Genomic DNA, 22,231 nt, shown 5'->3' with positions numbered 1-22,231 from the left:
CTAGACAACTTGGGAGAGCTGCTCATTGTCAAAATCGTCTTCAGCATCACTAGCTGTGGCCAAACTATGGAGTGTGTGGCTGATGACATCTTGCTCCTTAAGTGAAACTGCTCCAAAGAAAAGTGAATGAAACTGAAAAATGCAATATTTAATAAAGTGAGTTTTTGTACATGCAGAATATTCCTGGGATTTTTTTTTACTGCTGATTAAGTCTTTTTGGCAAGCACATTATTTAATGGGGGAAAAAAAAAAGTAACCAATGTAGACTAACGAACACCTTTGGCATCTACATATATTTCCAGCTGTCATTAGAGGTGTACCAGTGTATGGTAATTTGCCAACTGATTTAATTGCAATCACTGTAATTCTGTATTTAAAGCAAATTTGAAAGTCTAGATATGGGAAAACAGTTGGACCTATACATAAGGCTGCCTCAGAGGTTTGAATTTAACAGGAAAGATGTAAATATTTAAATCCTAAATATTTAAAATATTACTACATAAATGAAACAGCAGAGATTATGCTTATCTGCAGCTATGGTATGCCTAGGACAGTTTTTGAATATACAGCACTCCTATATATACACTTTATGTATGGTAGATGGAAATGAAGAAGCCATTGCCAGACCTGGTTTTCCCAACCCTCTGGAAACAGGTTGGAAGTAGCTACTGCTCTACCTTTTTAGAAGGGTAGAAAGGAAAGGATCAGATGGCAGAAGAAATAACTGACAAGCCGCCACTCCTCAACAGGAGAGAAGCAGCTCATACTATAAGCAAGCACATCGGCCATTTTTTTTAAGACATCTCCTGATGCCCTGGATTTTACTGCTGCATCTTCAGACACTACTTTAACAGGTAGTGATAATCGTGGAGCCTTCTACTGCCTTAAAGTAGACACTGAAAAGGCTCTGTTGGCAGGTGTTTGCTGGCATGTATGTGTTCCTGTGAGGGTTCTCGGAGGTGGGGGGGGGGCGGGCAGGGCAAACAGGTCAGAGTATGAGGTGGGGGTAATAGGAAGCAAACAGGTGTCCTCTAAGGGATGGAGGAGGAAGAATTGGGCTCAAATCCTGGTCTGAGTAGGAAGGGAGGAAAATAACTAATAAATCCAAGAGGAAACATGGGCTTTTAATTTTAAATTTTTTTCATATTCATGTCTCAATACATACCTATTCAACTTGTTTAAATAGTCACTCAGAAGCAACAGTAAGATTGCTCAAAAGCACTGAACTGTGACCATGTTGGTCCATGGAAACCAGCAAGCACCCACATGCACAAATTTACTTAAGTGTGGGAGTTGGAGGAAAACTAAAGAAGGAAGGATTATGGCTCAGGAGCAAGCATAGAGCTGGAAATACTTGTTTCTAATACCAATTCAACTATAGAGAGGCTCTGGACAAGTCACCTTCCCTCTGTAAAATGGGGACAATACCAGGTGTTAGTGGCTGTTCAGCAATAAGTATTACAAGAGAAAATTTTGATTTGAAAAGACTTTGGATTTTATGTTTAAGATAACAGAGATAAAGCTAGTTTAAAAATGCAATAGTTAATATTCCTTTACAGATTAAGCTCTTTTTAGAACTTGACCTGATATGAAATGACTTTAGGAGATTCAGTCTCCAGCCAGTTAGATTTATTTGTGCTGGTTTCCAATGTAGCTTTTACTTTACTGTCAACTTAACTAAAGCATACTCTCAAATCCATAAAGCAATAGGCATCACACAAAGCTCACTATTTCTCAAGATAGCTATAGGTAAGACCTGGTGGATTGCATAGGAATGTACCTGTTACAGGAAGAAAAAATTCTAGTTCTTTATGACGGAAGAACCTCAAAAAGTGAATCAAGCATAAACTGAGCCAGTGATATCAGATGTACTCTATGTAAAACCTGAAATATCCCATTCATCAAAAGCAGGGCTCTGTTGAATTCCACAGCTCCATAGCTGTGACATCTATAATTTTTCCATGATGATATGGAGGTCAGTGTTTTGCTGCAAAATTTGCAATTTTGCTGAAACCTATAGTCTATCTTGTTCTGTCTTCTTGCTTTACCGGGGCTGCCTCTTGCTCTTTAGCTTTCCTCACAAGAGGAGTTAATTGGTTTATAGTGCTTGCTGTCTGTAGGATTGTATAGACCGTTGGGGGTGGGGTGGAGTGGTCCTCTAGTAGCCAGAACTGGAGTTCAGTTTGCAACTACGGCATGGAGGCAGCCACAGAATAGCCCCACTTAGCTGCTTATATCTGGAGAACAGCACAACAGCTAAGGTTTGAGGAATCAGGCAGATACGCCACTGAAGCAGTTACAAGCCAACCCACCTCTGCCGCAACTCCCTGGCACACAATGGAAGGAAAGATGCTGACCTGGACTCCTACAGCACAGAATGGGAACTTGGGAAGTACAGCATAGCAAAAAATCCTCACTCCAAAAAAATCCTGGTAAAAATAATTCTGTGGTGGATGAACTTTAGGTAGGTGTGAAGGGAAGGAGAATAAAGGGCATTGTGGGGCAGTAGACTGAAATAACATGGCCACAGAATTTGGGTCCATTGTACTGCAAAGTACATGGGGACCAGTCTACAGGGGAACTGTTTAATTGTAGATTCTACAAATATTGAAAATCATACTGTTGCACTGAACTTGACTGACAGCAATTTATATAGAACTGAACACTGGTGTGATAAATGAAGCTACATTTAGTAACTAAACAATACTAGTTTAAAGTATTATTTTGCTGTCTGGGCAAAACTCATTTTTCTTTAGCTTACAATGTAGATTTGATTTGGAATTCTTCTTACCTTGCACTGATCAGAATATGAGGGTACTACTTCCTCCACAATTTTAATGTCACCTGCTGCACTCATGTCCAATACTTCTATGTTGTTCATGTCTTTTTTTGAGATTATGGGAATAACATCATCTCCTTTTGATAGAGGTTTCCTACACTCTACAGGTAACTTTGTGTTGCTATGTGCTCTTTCAGTCCAACAAGGCTTTTTTGAAGCTATTGTTTCTGTATTACTATTATTATCTGCAGAGTTGTTTGAGACATTTTCAACATCATCTGCATGGGCCTTCATCAAGGTAGGCCTGAGGGATTAACAGACATGTTAGTAACCTGACTTTGGATGTCTTACTAGATAAATAATAAAACCATATAAATAAATAGATATTACAAATGGCTAATGAAAAGCATGATGATTCTAGAACTAGGCTTTCATCTAGTGTGATCTTTCTCCCCAGCTAAGCTTCATGGATCCCAGGCAAAACTGACAATAGTAAGAGTGCTCCTGTTTGTTCTGCTGAAAATCCCTGATGCTGGCTCCTCATGTACTCCTAAGGAGAGGGTATTGCACCAGTCCATTTCATGAACCGGAAGCATGTGTTTGAGAAGGTAATGTAAATCTACAGAAAGCCATTCCCACAAACTAGAAATAGGGAGAGATCTGAAAAGGCAATGAGAAAGATGAAACAGGCAACTCAAACAATCTTTTAAACACATATTGGCTGTCAGAAATTCTGGTGACAAGTGCCACCATAGTATTGGAAAGATAGATATGTACTCTGGATAGGAGAGGCAGCAAGTAGAAAAGAGTGTGTCCTACCCTCATAATTGGTGCACTGTCTTGGGTCTCAAGTTGTCATACCAGCTCTTCATCTTGTGATCAGGCTCCTTAATCTGAACCTGATCATCCTTTTAACCGAGTAAAACATCTCACTTGGGTGCAAATGCCCTAATATGAGTTTTCATAGCAATGAATGCTGTAGAAGAACCAGTACACCTTTTCCCTCCCACCTCAAAACTAACATAATTGGAAATTGCAAAAAAGGACAATGGACGTTCAACATTTAGGAGCAGCATATCAAAACAATCCTAAATCCTGCATTACCTTTTCTGTCTTTGTGAAAGGCATAGAGATTGCTGAGAGGATTCCCTATTTTCAATGTCAGCTAATGTAGCCAAAACAAAGCTGGCTTCTACCATCATGTCCTCAATACTGAAAGCAATTGGTCTAAAAATGTAAAATCAGAGACTGAATTGTATGTGTAAACATATAACTGTTGGGGTTTTTTGGTGGGGGGGGGGAGGAAAGGAGGCTAGTTCACATACTTCTACAGATATATATATATAGAGAGACACACACACACAAAGATGCTTGGTATAGAGAATATTTCTATTCACTACTTATTTAAGAAACATGAGAAACTTCTTTGTTTCCCATTACAGCTTTATATACTGCAGTGAGTACATACTATGGAATTTTGTGCTTAAAATAATTTAGTACCAAAGGTGCTTTCACATTTGTGGACAAGTGCTCAAAGTTCAGATTTAAATAAATTGTTTCCTTAACTGTTCCCAGAAAAGGAAACTGATAGCCTGATATTCAGAGGTGTACTGAGCACCTGAAGTTTCCCTTGAGTTCAGTGGGATGTGTGGGTGCTCAGCAATCCAGAAAAATCAGACAAATTATGTTTTGCATAAGGTCTATCATATAAAAGTAAGCCCCTTTAAATCTGTTAACAAAGTATTCAACTTTTGTATTACTGTGCTTAATTACAAATCCAGCTCTGAATAAGTGAATGCTATTGGTTATTTTAAAGGGGAACCACTTTATTGATATACAGTAGAACCTCAAAGTTATGAACACCAGAGTTACGAACTGACCAGTTAACTAAACACCTTGTTTGGAACCGGAAGTATGCAAACAGGTAGCAGCAGATACAAAAAAAGCAAATACAGTACAGTATTGTGATAAGCATAAACTACTGAAAAATAAAGGGAAAGTTTAAAATAAAGATTTGACAAGGTAAAGAGACTGTTTTTGGTGCTTGTTTCATTTAAATTAAGATGGTTAAAAGCAGCATTTTTCTTCTACATAGTAAAGTTTCAAAGCTGTATTAAGTCAATGTTCAGTTATAAACTTTTGAAAGAACATCATTTTGTTTGGAGTTACGAACATTTCAGAGTTATAAACAACCTCCATTCCCGAGGTGTTCATAAATCTGAGGTTCCACAGTAATGGCTAAATATTACTCATAAACCAGACTGCAGATGAAAATTTAATGCGGAGCTGTTACTAAAATACTACTATACAGTTAGGTTCCCAAAAACTTACTTTCCAGACACATCAAAATGAATTGAGACACTAGCGCTAGTAGCCTCTGCAAATCCTAGTAGACCCTACAAATGGAAAAGAAAGGATTAAAGTATCTTAAAACACAAATATTAAACACTACATTTTCCTTTACATTATTCCCATAGATTAATCTTCATGGATTAGGGATACCAATCTACTGTTACATGTATACATTCTTGCCTTCTATGCCATGAGATTTTCCCAGAGATAATATTTTCCACATCTAGTATGAGATGCATTATTATAGCTATAGATTATAAAATCTTAAATACATGTATAATTAATTTTTACTCAAACCTCAAGCTTTTACCAACAAATTATCCTCACTTCCCTGTTCCCCACCATACCATCTGAAGGTAAAGCTCCAGTGCTAAAAGGAAGCCTGCTTTTATGGCTAAAACTCACCCAGGTAGTAAATACCACTGTGCATGTCAGACACTGTAAAAGAGCTGCCTCAGTGAGAGTCCTGCAGCGCCATAGTTAAACATTATATATACTACACAAATATCCTATTATCAAGAACATTTTATATGTATCTTTACCCTCAGTTCTTTAAGGCAAAATGTTACTTCAGAGTCTACTCCAATTTGAAAGTAGTCAAATTCATCTGGATTAAGATGTATTTTAGTGTGCATTGCCTTTGAAAAATCTGTTAAAAAATTACAAGAAAGGCAAGGATTAAAAACAGAGGGTGAAATTCTAGTCCCAGTAAGTCAGTGGGGCCATGACTGCATGCACAGGCCCTGAAACTAGATGTCTTTTGAACCAGCAATTGTAAAAGTCTAACAAATAACTTACAAATATGTATACGAGTATTTATTGTAAATATACAGGAACTCCTCACTCAAGTCCTCCCGGTTAACGTTGTGTTGATGTTAAATTGCTGATCAATTAGGGAACATGCTTGTTTAAAGTTGTGAAATGCTCCCTTCTAACGTCTTTGGCAGCCACTTGTTTTATCCACTGCTTGCAGGAAGAGCAGCTTATTGCAGCTAGCTGGTGGGTGGTTGGAACCAGGGTGGACCAGCAGCCCCCCCATTCTCCTAAGTTCCCTGTGCAGCAGCTTCCCAGCAGGTTAGCAAGCGCAGCTGTCCCTCCCCGCCACTGCCATGTGCTGCTCCTGCCCTTTGCCTCTGAGCTGCTCCCTGAGCCTCCTGCTTGCTGTATGGGGGGAGGAGGGCTAATGTCAGGGTGTCTCCCCCTCCCCCCTGCTCCTGCACCCTGCTTACCCCTTCTTCCATACACCAGAGGGGGGATGAGGGAGCTTGTAGGCAGTAGATATGGTCTCAGGTCTCAGCAAGCTGATTAAATTAACAAGGCAGTGTACTTAAGCCTGGGGTCAGCTACTTAAAGGGGAAATGCACATTTTTTCTTTCACACACAGGGTGTGGGTCTCTACCCTCCCTCCTTTCCTGCTGCCTTGTATAGTGTCATGAGAGTTAACCCTTGAGGGCTCAGGCAATTGCTAGTTCATTTAACAGTAAGGCATTCCATGGGAAATATCCCACCCTCTGGCTCTTCCACCTCAGCCAAGCTTCACAATTATCATCACTGTGTATCAGTATTAAATTGTTTGTTTAAAACATACTCTGTGTGTGTGTGTGTGTGTGTGTGTGTGTGTGTGTGTGTGTGTATATACATATATAGTCTTTTGTCTGGTGAAAAAAATTTCCCTGGAACCTAACCCCCTCATTTAAATTAATTCTTATGGGGAAATTGGATTAACTTAACATTGTTTCGCTTAAAGTTGTATTTTTCAGGAATATAACTACAACATTAAGTGAGGAATTACTGTATACTGATTCTGATATTGATAATTATGAAATAATATCAGTCAAAATATTTACAGCTGTTATCTTCCAAGAGTAACCCTACTATCACAATTACAGTGGAAAACAGTATATTAGAAAAAAATAGAATAATTCCATCTAATCACAAAGAAGAGTAAATCACTTTTTAAACTAATTTTAAGTTTATCAAACAACTAAAAATAATTAACAATCAAACTGGAAGTTACTGTCTTGACAATGTCACGAGGAAGACTGGAATCCAGAAAATTAAGTCTCATTTAAGAGAGCTGTAAATCAGATGTCAAAGTTCTTTTAGGTAAAATACTCTTGAAATGATTTGGTTAATGTAATGGTTTCTCTAACCATTTTTTAAAACTATTTAAATTCTAGCATTTACCCTGTAACCTAGAAGTTAAAGACAAATATTTTTGATTTTTTAAGTTAGCTTAAGATGACTATTACATTAAATAAAGCATTTAAAAATATTACTTAGAACAATTTCTAATGGTGATTTCCAATTATTTTTAAAACACCCTACATTTTTTTCATCCGATGGTTTCACCCTGAAGTCCCTTGTGCAAGTCCCACTGACTTCAGTGTTGATAAGGTGTTCATTATTCAGCAGCTTTTATTTAAGAGTTTATTTTAAAATGTAAACATTCATATGGAGGCAATTTTTATGGTGCATTTTTTTTAAATAGCTGTCAACTATGATTAAGTCTATCTGAAGTATAAAAGGCCAAAAAGTTAGATTTTTTTTTTTAGATTCTGTTTCCTAATTTTTTTTAACAAAATAGTCTTTCACTGACAATGTACAATTGATATAAACAAGGAAAAATATTATGCAGTTCATTTTTAAGCATTATATCATTTATAATGAACACTGCAATTCTCTTAGTTTCTGTAAGAAGAATGAAATGTTCTTCACTCATGGGTGCACATCTTTGAAGGGGTGCAGAAAGAAAATATAAAGACATTTTTATTATGTGTGTGTGAGAGTCTCAGAGAGGTGCAGAACATATTAAAGCAGTATGAACAGTGAACTCCTGTGGAAACCAAACTCTTTCAAAGTTAACTGGCTAACAGAACAGTACTATAAATTACTCCCAGTCTCAAGTCTTTTAGTCTTCCTGTTGGAATTTTCTTCTCTTAATCTCCATCCATGCACAATTGAACATGCAACAATAACCCTGTAGTGTTCTATAAGGTAGAAGAACCACAATTAGATTGCCAACTCACAAAATGTAGGACCTATACTAAGCAAATGAAGGCTGGTCTAGGGAGGAGGTGTCATCCCTTCCTTCTCCGTCTCCAACACCAGGCCATTTTTCAGGGTTTATTTTTTCTATAGACATCCAAACCACCATTAAATCACATATTCAAAGGTATAAATATTGCTTTGGTTGCACAAGTTTATATATAGAATGTGGCTTAATATGTTCTATTAAGCAAATGTTTTATAATACCAAAAAAAAAAAAAAGTACTACGTCTCCTTTGTCCCTCCCTTCTTTCTCTTCCTACTCTCCTCTTTTAGTTCTGTTTCTTGATGAATCTTTATGTAGTTTTTTCTCAAATTACTCATCCTCTTTAAATGTATGTGTGTTTCAAATAATGTCTCCTTCTTGAAGATGTAATCTGTTTTCTCTTCTCTGTTTCACACTCTGCTCCATTTCTACTACTTGAGCCTCTCTGCCCTCCCTTTCTATAGCCTTTCCTCACACCAATCCATACACCCCCCCACCACCGGCTTGCAAAAGCATCTTTTTCCTTAACTGAACCACCATCAAACTGGACCATTTCAGGAAGGATGCAAAAGCGTGGGGTCTTACTCTTCAAATGTAGTGGCGTTTCATATGAGGCAACCGGTGAAAAAGTACATTTATAGGTGTCTCCCTCAAAATGTGTATGAGTTGATTACACCATTGTAAAACTGTATTATAGCATCACTTTCTGGGGCCGTGCACAAAAACACTATCCTTTAGAAACAGAGTTATATCTTCAAAATACTTCCAAATCAGACGTCAGGAAAACACTCTCTCCATCTTATAGTCTCACACATTAGTGCACAACATAACACTACTAGACCAGCTAAAATGTAATATTGCTGTCATACATTAACTTTTAGAAATATGCTCACTGCTGATGATGGCCATTACAATGATGTTATTTATGTTTAAATATTTATCTCCTTTTTAAATACAAAATTCTCCTCCTCTCCCAGTTTGTTGCTGTTTCTTTACAGCTATCGCAGAATAACGATCTCAGTTCAAGCCTGCAGCAAATTGCGTAATTTTAGCTCAATGTACTGCTCTGGCTGGCATCTACTATTGATACCAAAAAAGTCTAACTGATGCACCAGTACAGGTTTCCTCAAAAACTTTTAAGGGTTACAGTTCTATTTTTAATGTTCTATTCTGGCATGTTCTTTGACCTGAAACCCTATGCACACCTTTAGCTTCATTTAAGATATCTAAATAATCAGTTTAACTTTCAGCTATGTGATACCTTTTCCCACCATGATGCAAAGTTATTTATTTCAATGGTTTTAAAGCACCCTTATCCTTCAAAAATATTGTGAATTAATTCTTACCAATTTCTTCCTCAGTATAACTCTTGAAACAAACTTTCATTGGTGTAACAGCTACAGTTACTTCCTCTTGATAGGTTGGAAAATGAATCATTATATCAGTCAGCAGCCTAAGAAATTTTGTATAGCATGTTAAGATTAATTTAGACAAATTACTATCTATTCACATTAGTAACAAAAATTAGTGTCACTTTGCCATAAGAGTTGGAAACGTTTAAAGAGAAAATACAGATTGTTGTGTATTATCCCCCCTTTTAAATGTGATTTAAGTGTATTTTCTTTTCTTTTAGTATATGATTATGATTTTATATATTATGCTTCAATAATGTATAATAATTGTATTTTAATCTAACAGTACCGTTAAACAGTTAATATCTAATTATCATGATAATTATGACAATCTTAATGTGGTTTTGTCTTCCTTTTAGTATTAATATATCAAGAGCCAAATAAACATTTTAGATACATTTGCCATTATAATTTACATTTATGCATCACAAATTTCAGTAGACTCCAGCAGCATTATTTTTACTTTGTTCATAAATTTCAGGTGATGGAAAAGCAAAATTATTGCATTAAATGTTGTTTACTACAGACAAACAGGTTCAGTTGATGGCTGTCTTTCAACTGATGGCTGTCTTTCCATATGCTGATTGCAAAAAGAAATACATTGATCATTCTTTTCCCAAGGAATCCTGACATATCTGCTCCAACACCCAAAAGGCTTTGTGTTGTAGTTGTGGCAACTCTCTCTCCAGAAGAGGAAGGCTGGGACAGAGCTCTCTCCAAAACCCCTCAACATTGCTTCCTCATGTGTTGTGAGTAATCTCATTAAGTTGAACAATAGAATGTAAGTACTTCAAAGCAATGACCCTCTTTTTACTGAATATCTGTATAGTCTATATAACAATGGAGCACGGAGCCTTGACTAGTGTCCCTAGGACCTACTGCAATATAGAAACTAAGGCCATGGCTACACTGGCACTTTACAGCACTGCAACTTTTGCGCTCAGGGGTGTGAAAAAACACTCCCCTGAGCGCTGCAAGATACAGCGCTGTAAAGCCTCAGTATAATCAGTGCTGCAGCGCTGGGAGCATGGCTCCCAGCACTGCACGCTACACCTGTAAGGGATGTGGTTTACGTGCAGCGCTGGGAGAGCGTCCAAAGATGGGGTACCAGCATGAATTCCTCTAAGCTCAATTACCAGCTTAGTACTTGTAGCGCTGCCACCAACCAGGAATTCCAGTGCCTGGTACACTCTGGTGCCCAAATACACATTTGAACTCCTTCCAGCCAAATACACATTTGCAAATAAAGAAAACAACCATAAGCCTAACTCGCTTTATCTACCTAGTACTCACTGTTCTGAACTTATAAGAGCCTGTATCGGAAAGATTGGAGAGAAACCTGGATGCACGTCTGGTCCCTCTGAGCCCCCAGAGTGAACAACAACCAAATTCTAACAGCACACACAAAACTTCCCTCCCTCAAGATGTGAAAGTATCCTGTCCCCTGATTGGTCCTCTGGTCAGGTGACAGCCAGGCTCACAGATCTTGTTAATCCTTTATAGGCAAAAGAAATATGAAGTACTTCTGTTCTATTAACTCTTACTTATCTGTTATGACAACTCCCCTTTCTCCTTTTTTTACATTGAGAATGATTGCTCCCAAATCATAAGTAAAAAAAAAAAAAAAAGATCCATGATAGAAGATATTTTATGCAAGGCAGAGAATTAGTAAGACCCTTAAAAGTATTCCTTATTGTGTAGCCTATCATGACAGTATCAACTTCTTGATATTTAAAAAAAAGATGACCTCTTACTTTACATCCTTGTTACTGTTCTTTTTTTAAAAAAGTAAAGTGTGACAGTTTTTCCAGCTTGGCAAAAACATATCTCTTTTACATCATGAACTGCTTCAATTTTTAAAAATAGGTTAATGACAAATTTCATGGATGTTTACCAATTTGTCAACTCTATTGAATTAATGTTTAATTAAAAAAAAGTCTACTCTGCACATACTGGTGTTCAGAGTCATGCTACAGGTAAAATTATAAATATTTATAAACAGTTGGCTTTCACATGATGCGTAGCCAGTCACTTCCTACTGTGAGCTTTGCACCAAGTCTTTAAAAATACTTATTTCAATTATAAAAACAATATAATGTAAAGTCTGTTTTGTGGCTTTACAAACTTCTATTTCTATAGAACAATGAAACTGAGATAGGGAAAACAGGGAATTTAGACACATTATCTATTAAAATTAATGGAAGATATGGACCTAAATCCCCTAGACTGTTTTTGAAATGCTATTAACTTAAATATTTAAAAATACTGGAAGAATTGTAGCTGTTTATGTCAAGCATTCAAAATGGTAGTGATGTGCTTTTATCACAAATGATATTAAGGAGGATCTTCCAACCTGCTTATGCCGCTGTTGTCTTGTTACCAAATTAAAAGATGATAATAATATCTTGTTTTCCTACAGCACTTTCAATCTGAAGATCTGAAAGCTCTTTACAAATAGTAATTAATTAATACTTTTAAGAATGCTATGTGTTGGGTAAATATTATTACCCTCATTTTACAGATGAGGAAACTGAGGAACAAAGATACAGGATCCTATTCAGTGTACACTGCAGTCAGTGTAAAGACTCTCATTGACTTTGATGGATATTGGATCAAGACAGAGCTTGCTACAAAACTCAGTTTGTCTGTCTTCAAGTCCTGTATTTAAGCACACTAAGAAGCAGCTAATACGTTCCAGAATGTCACTGGCATGATCTCTGAAAAACAGCAAGTTTGTCAATATAAGACCAATCGAGATATAACTTTGTCAGGCTAATATTATTTTGTATCGGTAAATACTTTTAAAACCTATATATACTTTTAATGGCTACAGGAACAAACTGCTTTTGTTCACTGTTCTAGAATTTGCTTTTCACAAGACTAGCTAAAATCTTTCTATATATGTTCAGTTGTCATGGCACGTTTAAGAACTGTACTTTTAGCACCTTTACAATGCTTGTTCCAAACTTCACTGTCCCACTGGTAAAAATATTTAGCTTTTTTCTACTTATGCTAATATGATCATTAGATTTTTTTCCTGACTTGTGCTAAAACCAACTATACACAAAAAGCCAATGAACAATTAAAAACCTTTCTATCTTCATACCACAACAAAGGCCTAATTCAAAGCCCAATAAAGTCAATGAAAGGACTTCTATTGACTTCAGTGCACTTTGGATCATGCTTTAAATCTTTGAGGTATCTTCTCAAGACATATTCTCCCTGACTGCAGCTCTTGGTTCTGACCAAGTAACTGGGATATCTTCCATGTATCTTAGCTCCCTTTGTACACTAGAAAATATGCCTGCCTGATGTACAAATATGTATTAGACAAAGACTATTAGATATTAAATAATCCTTTAATTATAGCATTTGCACCTGCAGCAACTGACCTGTTGTTGCTAACCTCAGTTTGAAAACTGTATCTTTTGCAAATTAACAATGAAACTGCTGAAAGCAGGGAGCACTTAAAAAAAAAATCCTAAAAAGAGAGCAATGTTTCAGCGAACAGCGTAGAAAGGTTTGGTGTATATATGTTTGTGATACTACTGCTGTTTTTACTGAATGTCCAAATACTTCCTAACTAATGATGACTTCTCCCAAAAGCAACATTAAACAAAAGATTTCAAACTTCAAAAGAGTGGCTTTAAAAAAAACCTACAGATAAGAACTATTTTTTTACTTGGAAGAATTGACTGAGACAAGTAAGATGGCATGTCAAAATCCCTGATATTTTCAAGTGCATAGTATAATTACTTCTGTGCAGTAACCAATGTACATTATAGTATGCAGTGTTGTTGATATTACCTCAACCACCTTGTCCCTCTAATGGCTATTATAGAAAGGTTGATATTTAATTTTGAATTGGTAACCATTATATAAATATGTTTTTGCTATAACATTCCACTGCTTATATTCTTAATGGTAATTTTCAATAATAAGGTCTTTGCAAACAAGACTTTGTGAGAGAAAATCAGTGTACTCTGCTGTTTGGTAACTTTTTTGTTATTTTTCCTGTTTCAAAATATGAAATGCAAGTGCTTTGCTATCATTTAGTGTTACTGTAGCACCATGATTAAATATCTCATATCTTCTCCTGAACTGGGGGAGTAGTGTAGCTGCCACAATCAGGATTTTAATTGCCAAGAGTAATACTCAGAATATCACAGTCATACTCCTCACTCCTGACATATACCTCAGTTCCCTTCACCAGAAGTAGTGGTAAAAGAACACCTGTTTCACAAAAGTTCCAGTAATCTCTCCCCTATGTCAATATTTAATGTATTTACTGTGAATATATAACATATAATATACAATTATCAATAATGCTAAAGGATGGTTAAGGTGAGAGAAGTTTACTATGTAAAAATTAAACCTTCTTACTCAACAGCAATGTTGAATATATACAGTCAAAGCTTATTTTTTGTACAAAAATTAATTTTTACTATCTTTTACCTTTGTTAGTGCTGCCACCAGGGAAGAAAAACATGATTCGTATCTAACACATTCATCATCACCAACAAAATTGTTAACTAAGTTCAGTTTTAGAATCTTTATAATAGCAATAATGCAGGAGCCAAAATAACCCAGCTCAATTTTCAGACTTCAGGTGGAGTTTGCAACAATGACAGTCAGACAATCATAATTTTCTTGGTTAAATTGAGCAAATTTAGTCTAGAAGTCATGGAGAGACAATAAATGTTGAATCCCATGCTTATTCCAGAAAGCCACTTTTCAGAGTAGAACTGCACTGTAAGTAGCTATTATAAATTTTGTAATTTTACCTTTAGCTCCCTTTGTCTAAGCACAACTTCAGTATTTATTATATTCTGTAGGAGCTTCTGAAAGCTGCTAGTTATACATTATCAACTTTACTCAAAGCTGGATTAATGGCAGGGCTGATGCAGCCATGACCTAAGGTCCCCAAGATGTTGTATTATTTAGTATAGTAGTGTGAAACTAATCAAACATTGGTTATTACAATGTGACATTTAGGTGCCCAAAATACGTTCTGTTCATTCCTGATTCTCTTAATTGGACTCTGAGTGCACTACTTTCTCCTATGTTTTTTCTAAAACAAAGAATATATTGAATTAATTACCTTGATTGGATCTTCAGTACATTAGGACACATATGCCTTGAAAAAACAGCTTGTAAAGGTTCACTTTCATGAAAAGCCAGGTTATAAGTTTTTACAATACCTAAAGATATAGCATAGGTGTAGAAATTAACATATGTTTGCATGTTATCTTAAACTTAACAAATTTAAATTAACACTTTCATTAATCTCTGTAAAAAAACAAACAAACAACCCAACAAAGGTCTCATTCTGCCCTGTGTGGGAATAGCTTGCCTAAGTATAGGAAACGTCATGAATTTTAACTCAGTTTCCTAGGAATACTTTCATCATGAAAAGGTTCCACTTCCAAAACTTGTGGTTCTCAAGAGTTCTCTGCGAATCTCAGGTGACCCGCAAGAACATAGGGTCAGGCATGTTAGTTCCCAGAAAGTACATTTGGTGTTTGGGGTATAAAAGAAAGGCAGAGTGGTTGGCTGGTATAATAATTATGAAAAAAAAAATTCTATAAACATTTACTGAATAGCTATCTTAATTACCATCTACTATGGCATACAAGTGTACCAAATACTCTGAGGCTTAGGTTTTATGAAAGATGGTGTTTAATGCTCTGTGGTGGATATGGAGAGATGTCACAGGCTCATTTCCACTATCAATGTATGTGTCAGGTTCTCTTTACTCCACTATTCAAATTAATAATTTGTATTAATAAAAACATGAAAGTTTATCAAATTAATAACCTTTTGCTCTCAGGTCCTCTGTACATATATAGCAAGTTTAAAAAAATACAAACAAATTTAAAAAAGGGAAAATTATATACTATTACATTTTTCCAAATACACCTCTAAAATGCAAACGTTCAAAATTAAATATAACCCAAACAACAAATGTCAAAAAAATCTGTTATTTCAGGGTAGCACACACATTAAGCTAGCACTAAATCAAACTTGTTGCCTTGAGCCTTAATACATTGTTTCCGTTTATTAATATAAAAAAGTATGTTTCACGTATTAGAAAATGCATTATGTACCATACTGGCAGAAATAATTATAATGGTACTTTAAGGGTTTATTTTCCAGCAGAAAGTGATAATGCATCACTGTCTTCTACTGGACAGAATATGTCAGACCTGTTATAAATTCACAGAACCATATAACTTAGAGATGGAAAAGACTGATTAGATCTAGTCCATCTAACTGCCAAAACAGATGTTTTCCCCTATAATACATTTTCAGTATTTTTTCCCACTTAGTTTTTAAATGTGCATGCAGTAAAGCATTCACTACTTCCCTGAGGAAACTATTCCACTATTATAGAGTAGCTCCTCGCTTAATGTTGTAGTTATGTTCCTGAAAAATGCAACTTTAAGCGAAACAATGTTAAGCAAATCCAATTTCCCCATAAGAATTAATGTAAATGGGGGTGTTAGGTTCAAGGGAATTTTTTTCACCAGACAAAAAACTCACTCTCTCTCTCAGTGTATATATATGTATACAGACACACACACACAGTATAAGCTTTAAACAAACAATTTAATAATGTACACAGCAATGATTGTGAAGCTTGGTTGAAGTGAAGTTAGAGGGTGGGATATTTCCCAGGGAATGCCTTACTGCTAAATGAACTAGCATTCCACTGAGCCCTCAAGGGTTAACACGTTGTTAATGTAGCCTCACACTCTACAAGGCAGCACTAATGGAGGGAGGGGAGACAGCATGGCAGACAGAGACACACACACCCTGTGTGTGGGAGAGAGGGAGAGATGCGCGTTGCCCCTTTAAAAATGCTGATACCACATTCTAAGATTTAAAAAGATCAGGAAGTTGAGACAGCAGCTGTGGCCAGCTCTCTCCCTCCTAAGCCCTGTTGTATCTCCCCCCGCTCTATACGGAGAAGGCATAAATAGCGGGTAGGGGTTGAGGGACACCCTGACACAGCAAGCAGGAGTCTCCTGAGAGCAGCTCCAATGCAGAGTGCAGGAGCAGCACATGGCAGTGGGGGGAGGGAAAGCGGAACTGCCTGCAATTGATAGCCTGCTGGGCAGCTGCTGCATAGGGAACTTAGAGGAGCGGGAAGCTGATAGAGGGACTGCTGGTCTATCCTGGTTCCAAGCCCCCACCAACTAGCTCCAACAGGCTGCTCTTCCTGCAAGCAGTGGACAAAGCAGGCGACTGCCAAACAACATTATAAGGGAGTACTGCGCAACTTTAAACAAGCATGTTCCCTAATTGATCAGCAACTTAACAACAAAACAATGTTTACCGGGATGACTTTAAGAGAGGAGTTACTGTACCAGATTTCATTATCCAAGTTTTCCCCTGATATTTCTCCTACATTTTCCCTTAATGTCATCCAATTACTCCTAGGTACATCTCCTTATACTATCCCAAGACCTCTTCAAATGTATCAGTTTCTTCTACTGGCAGTTCGTGGAGCAGCTCCTTTATCTCAGTGTGGTAGTATCCTATGTTTTGGGAATTGAAGTTTGAGTTCTATTCCCCATGCCACATGCATTTCTTTGGACGATGAACACAGTACAGCATATACCACCATGGATCGTTCAAAGAATTTGAGGCATAAAATAAATCTTGTTATAGTCACCATGTTTACTGTACAGGACCAGGTGCATGAAAACAAACATCATTAATGATTATGATGTGAAACTGCTATTCCATCTACTAAATGTCTGTTTTGTAGAACACAACCATTATGACAAGTTCCCCTAAATAACTATCAACAAACATCAACCTTTTATAAAAGTAATAATATTACTACTGTGAGGAAATTAACAAAAATTCATCATTTATCATATGAGTAATTGCAGCCCAAAGAGAAAATCAGTCTGTAACAGCAGATGAGAACTGAATACACTACTGTCCTATATATTATACAAAACCACTTCAGATTTCATTAGGTTACAAAGCTTTTTAGTTTACAAAGTCAGGCACCCAAAAGATAGGAAATGGTTACAAAATCTTTTATAATGGAAAATGTTAGGCATAACAGTCTGCCAATGACAGAAAATAAGTTTAATAATAAAAAATACAAAGGTGACAAAATATTTACAAGTTTAAACTACTTAATGTTTCTATAAAGTCATATTACATTTAACCTACCATGTTTGCAGAAGAGCTTAAAAGTTATATGACAATCATTAACATTTGTATAAATGTTGCACTTCTCTACATTCCTTTCTAGCGTGTTTAGCCATCTAAACACAGGGAGGACTGACTGTAAGAAAAAGTGCATTAATAGTGTGCACTTTAAGAGCAACACAAAGAATGCTAAATAACAGCATGTGAATCACAAATGGAAACATAAAAAGAAAAGCAATGATAGCAACAGGCAAGCAAATCTACACAATTAGAACGAATTAAATTAGCAAAAGCACAGAAGAAAGATGGATCCATGAGTTAGTTCTGTACATACAAATATATTTGGTTTTTTTATTTCCAAGAATAGTATTTAGTGCACATCAGCAGCATCAATTTTTTCTAACCTGAGGACCAGATATATTATTTCAAAAGGTCAAAAACCCAAAATCAATATTTTGTGGCAGAGTCTCTGCCATGTTCTGTTTCCTTTGGAAAGCTCAGGCAGTGGAGAGATTAAAAATAGGGTTTCTGGAGACTCCTGGATAGCTGTAAAGCTAACATAGCTAGCTCCTCCCCCTTTCTTCCCACAGCCCATGGTGCAGGGGTGGGGGCATGTCAGGGCGGGATAGGGATAGGGAAAGTGGCTGGAGTGTGTGTTTCACTCTGGATAACCCCAGCTGGGCCATGAATAAAGACTGCTGTAACCTAGGCTGGGGTAGAGAATCAAGGAGTCCTATCTAGTTGTTGATTTCCAGCTTTGTTTTTTTCCCCTCTCCTTGGCTGACCTAGATGGCTGTGTAGTAGAAGTGAGACACCTTTTACTACCTGCTCCTCTCTTAGTCTCACGCAGACCCCCTGAAGCTCCTGTCCTGATATCCTTATAGCTTCCACAGACAGGCAAGAAAGCAGGGAATGAAGCAACCAGAGTGCCCTTTGGGGGGGAGGTAGCGAAGGGAAGGATAGCTCAGTGGTTTGAGCATTGGCCTGCTAAACCCAAGCTTGCGAGTTCAATCTTTGAGGGGCCATTTAGGGAACTGGAGTAAAGATCTGTCTGGGGATTGATCCTGCTTTGAGCAGGGGGTTGGACTAGATGACCTCCTAAAGTCCCTTCCAACCCTGATATTCTATGATTCCTCCCACCCCTACAATCTAACAGGTGCCCAACAGGGAAGCTAATGAAATAGCTGAAAGAGGGATGGGACAGTGTTCCTGGCTCACAGTTCTTGGGACAGCAGGGTAAATGGTCAGAGGCAAATTAGAAACATGATGCCCCCTACTGCCTCTCTGTAGTGATGAAGCTATTTCAAACACTTCAGTTTAGATGAAACTGCAAAGCATAGCTCAGGGAACATGTCTAATCATAAATACAAATGTTGTTCCTACCTCAATTGTCTTGAGGGCTACAAGTTAGAGCTTTAAAGGCCACAAATGGTCCCCAGTTCCACAAAGGATGAATTCTACTCAAGTAGAGTAATACATCATTCTGTCCCCTACAACACTCACAATTCCATTGGAAAGTTGAATTGTCTTGCTGTTTAAAAAGTCATCTTTACTATTCCATTAAGATTTACCTTCGTTACTAATTTACACGTAAGGGGTAATTGTCTCTTTTTCTGACACAATTCAGGTTCAGCTGTCCAGCAGTAATGTTGAAAAAACATAGATGAAAAGAAGACACATGCATATGCTGACCTAGAAGAATTCACTGATCTTAGAGCAAGCTAAAAATATAATTAAAAATTAATATTTTATTATCTTGAAACTATAAACAAAAATTGATGAAATATATTTTTATTTAAACCTATACTCCAATATCATATATAAGAACAAAACACATGATATATGTATGTATACATCTAATAATAAATACAGCAGATGGTTGGTTGGATGCATATACATACATCATCATCATGTTTAAACAAATCAGTTTTACTCCTCCTACTAATCAGAACTGGTTGATAAAATCTAGCAAAATGAATGCATGTGAATAGTTCCACTTTACCCTACTGGGACTATTTATATGCTTAAAATTAAGCTTGTGCTTAAGAGCATTGATGGATCAGAGCCTGTGATAGCAAAATCTAATAGTTCCTTTCCCTCATTCAAGTGGGTGTGCATGGATCTATTAATGCCTATATGAGAAGGTTGGTTTACATTACAAATTAAAAACAGAATCTCTTCATATTTTATCTGATGGCCTGCAATCACCCCAACTTAAGCTATGATCTTTGCACAAGTTAAGTAGGATTGGACCTGGTCAGTACGTGTCTGAATGAGACCACCACAGACATGCCAAATTCTGCAGGAAGTGGTGTTGACGATTCTGCAGGAGTCAGAAATGAAGAAATGCTGGAATATGGTCTTAAGAGGTAATTTTAAATTAGATGTAAAACTGAGACCCTGACCACTTATTGTTATTAAAAATCTGTGGCAGTGATCCTACTGTCATAGACAAATTCTAGTTTGGCAACTATGAAAAAGCAGGAAAACTATAAAAAGCAGGAACAGAGATTCTATGATATCATTTGCATAGTTAAGATGATACTCCCAAAATGGAGTGTGGCAATGCCAAAAATGAGAGACGGTAAGGAAGATAATTTGAATTATGCTGTAAGGCATGTATAGAAAAATTGTCAAAAAGCTACCTAAATTAATGTTGAGACTGTATTTCCCCATAAAAAGCCATTTAAATTATTAAAAAAACCCAAAATGCACTTACACCTTTTTCATTTGGGTCAAACCAAAACTCATCACTAATTCGTGCTATGGCATGTATTGCTCGTCCAAACACTGTAAGAGAAGACAAAATAAATGTGCTATTTGCATTTTGTATTTGGTGAAATAATAATAAAAAAAAATGATATAACATTGTCTCCAGATTAATGGAGCAGAAATGTACCACAGGTTGAAAAGTTGCCACCAATGCTGGGTACCTCAGTTTCAGGAGCCCAACTTGAGATAATATGGGGGGGCATATTTTCAGAATTGCTAAGCACCCACAAACCCAACTGCTCAGCACTTATACAAATCAGCCCCAAGGTACATTAGATTGGGCACTTAAAAACTGAGACACATAAAACCAGTGGTCACAGCTGAAAAATCTGGCCATGGAGCCTTGAAGCCATTAAATAAAAATGAAAAAGCACAACGTCAAATTAAAGGCAAAATTTCCACTGAGTAGGACTCCAGTATTTGACCTATTGAGTCCCTACCTCCCATACTTAACACAAACTTGAAATTACCAAGCTGTATTTGCTTGTATTTTGTGCACCAGCTCAGCAGTGGCGCACTACTCAGTTAACAGAGTTAGTTCTTAAAATACTGTTACAAAGCTGTCAGGAAGCACAAGAGCAATGGTTTTGGTCTAGATCTTATACTGAAATTTGCCATTAGGACTACTAGCTTTTAGGCCTAAAAACAGCTAACTTATTTAAAGATTATTGCTGTATATATTGAAAGAAACTTTAAGGTTGTATGGTTGAAATAGTTTTTTAAACAATACAGGAGTACCTTCATATTTTACATTAATGACTAGGAAACCCACCATAATGATCTTAAAATAACATCACATCAAAGATGATCACCAGAATAATGCTTCCCAAAGACTGGCTTTCTTTAAATTACAATTTAAATAAGTAGGGATAATCTTGTATCCAAAGAATTACTACTACTAATAGTTTGAACTTGTATCACACTTTCTTTCATAGATTGATTTTATAAGCGAGTAAGAACCAGTATGCCCATTTTATAGATGTGGTAACTGAGGCACAGAGAAGTTATGTGCCTTGCTCAAGATCACACAGCAAATCAATAGCAATCAGAATTAGAGGCCAGATTTTCTGATTCTCCCTCTCCTTCCAGCTATGCACCCCAGAATCCTTGGCACTGGCAGCTGCAGCACTTCGTTTGAAACACCACTGAAACAAATGTAAAGAAATAGTCCTCCTCTTTCTAATAACATTTGAAGGTCCGTCAAAACACACTTTGTCTTAAATTACATGGCAACACCTGTTTAAAGTATATTTTGTATGACAGAAATAGACAGGTCTTAAAACCCGAATTCCAGAGGCCCTTGATAGAAAGAACTCTATAAGTAGCAGTGCTTTCCATCATGCTGCACAAGGGTCTGCGTGTTCTGCATGCATGTGAGGAGCCACTGAGCTCTGCTCACAGGCAGGGACAAGATGGTTTTAACAGAGCTCCCACCAGGTGCTCTCAGGGAGGCCTTTCGCGGCTCCCTGTTTCATGGTCCCAGTGATGTGCTCCCCTGGGTGTAGCCCCCTTGCCCTGCCCCGAGCAGCCCCACACATCCCCCTGCTGCAGCGGGTGCTACCTCTGAGGTGGGTCCCTCCAATCACACACTTCATGGTTCGGGGACTGGGCGACTGCACCTCAGTCAGCCCTTCCCAGCCCAACCTCGCCCCTCACACAGCAAAAGGGCGGGAAACCAGCCAGTTGCTTGAGGGGCGGGGCCAACTGCT

The 22,231-nt window shown here is 37.2% G+C and overlaps 1 protein-coding gene across 1 annotated transcript; it reads right to left on the bottom strand.

Annotated features, from left to right (window-relative positions):
- Positions 1-22,117, bottom strand: RAD9B (RAD9 checkpoint clamp component B). Its single transcript, XM_050924386.1, has 12 exons — positions 22,113-22,117; positions 21,859-21,913; positions 20,470-20,541; positions 19,322-19,471; positions 17,772-17,886; positions 14,680-14,779; positions 9,513-9,619; positions 5,674-5,780; positions 5,111-5,175; positions 3,884-4,006; positions 2,792-3,083; positions 1-132 (listed from the first exon to the last, which is right to left on the bottom strand). The coding sequence occupies exons 1-12, from the start codon at positions 22,115-22,117 to the stop codon at positions 1-3; spliced, it is 1,323 nt and encodes a 440-aa protein (XP_050780343.1).
- Between the last annotated feature and the right edge of the window lie 114 nt (positions 22,118-22,231).

This window comes from Gopherus flavomarginatus, chromosome 15, assembly GCF_025201925.1.
Source record: "Gopherus flavomarginatus isolate rGopFla2 chromosome 15, rGopFla2.mat.asm, whole genome shotgun sequence".
Lineage (NCBI taxonomy): Eukaryota > Metazoa > Chordata > Testudines > Testudinidae > Gopherus > Gopherus flavomarginatus.
Note: the sequence above shows the minus strand (reverse complement) of the source record. Positions and strands in the feature narration are given on the sequence as shown.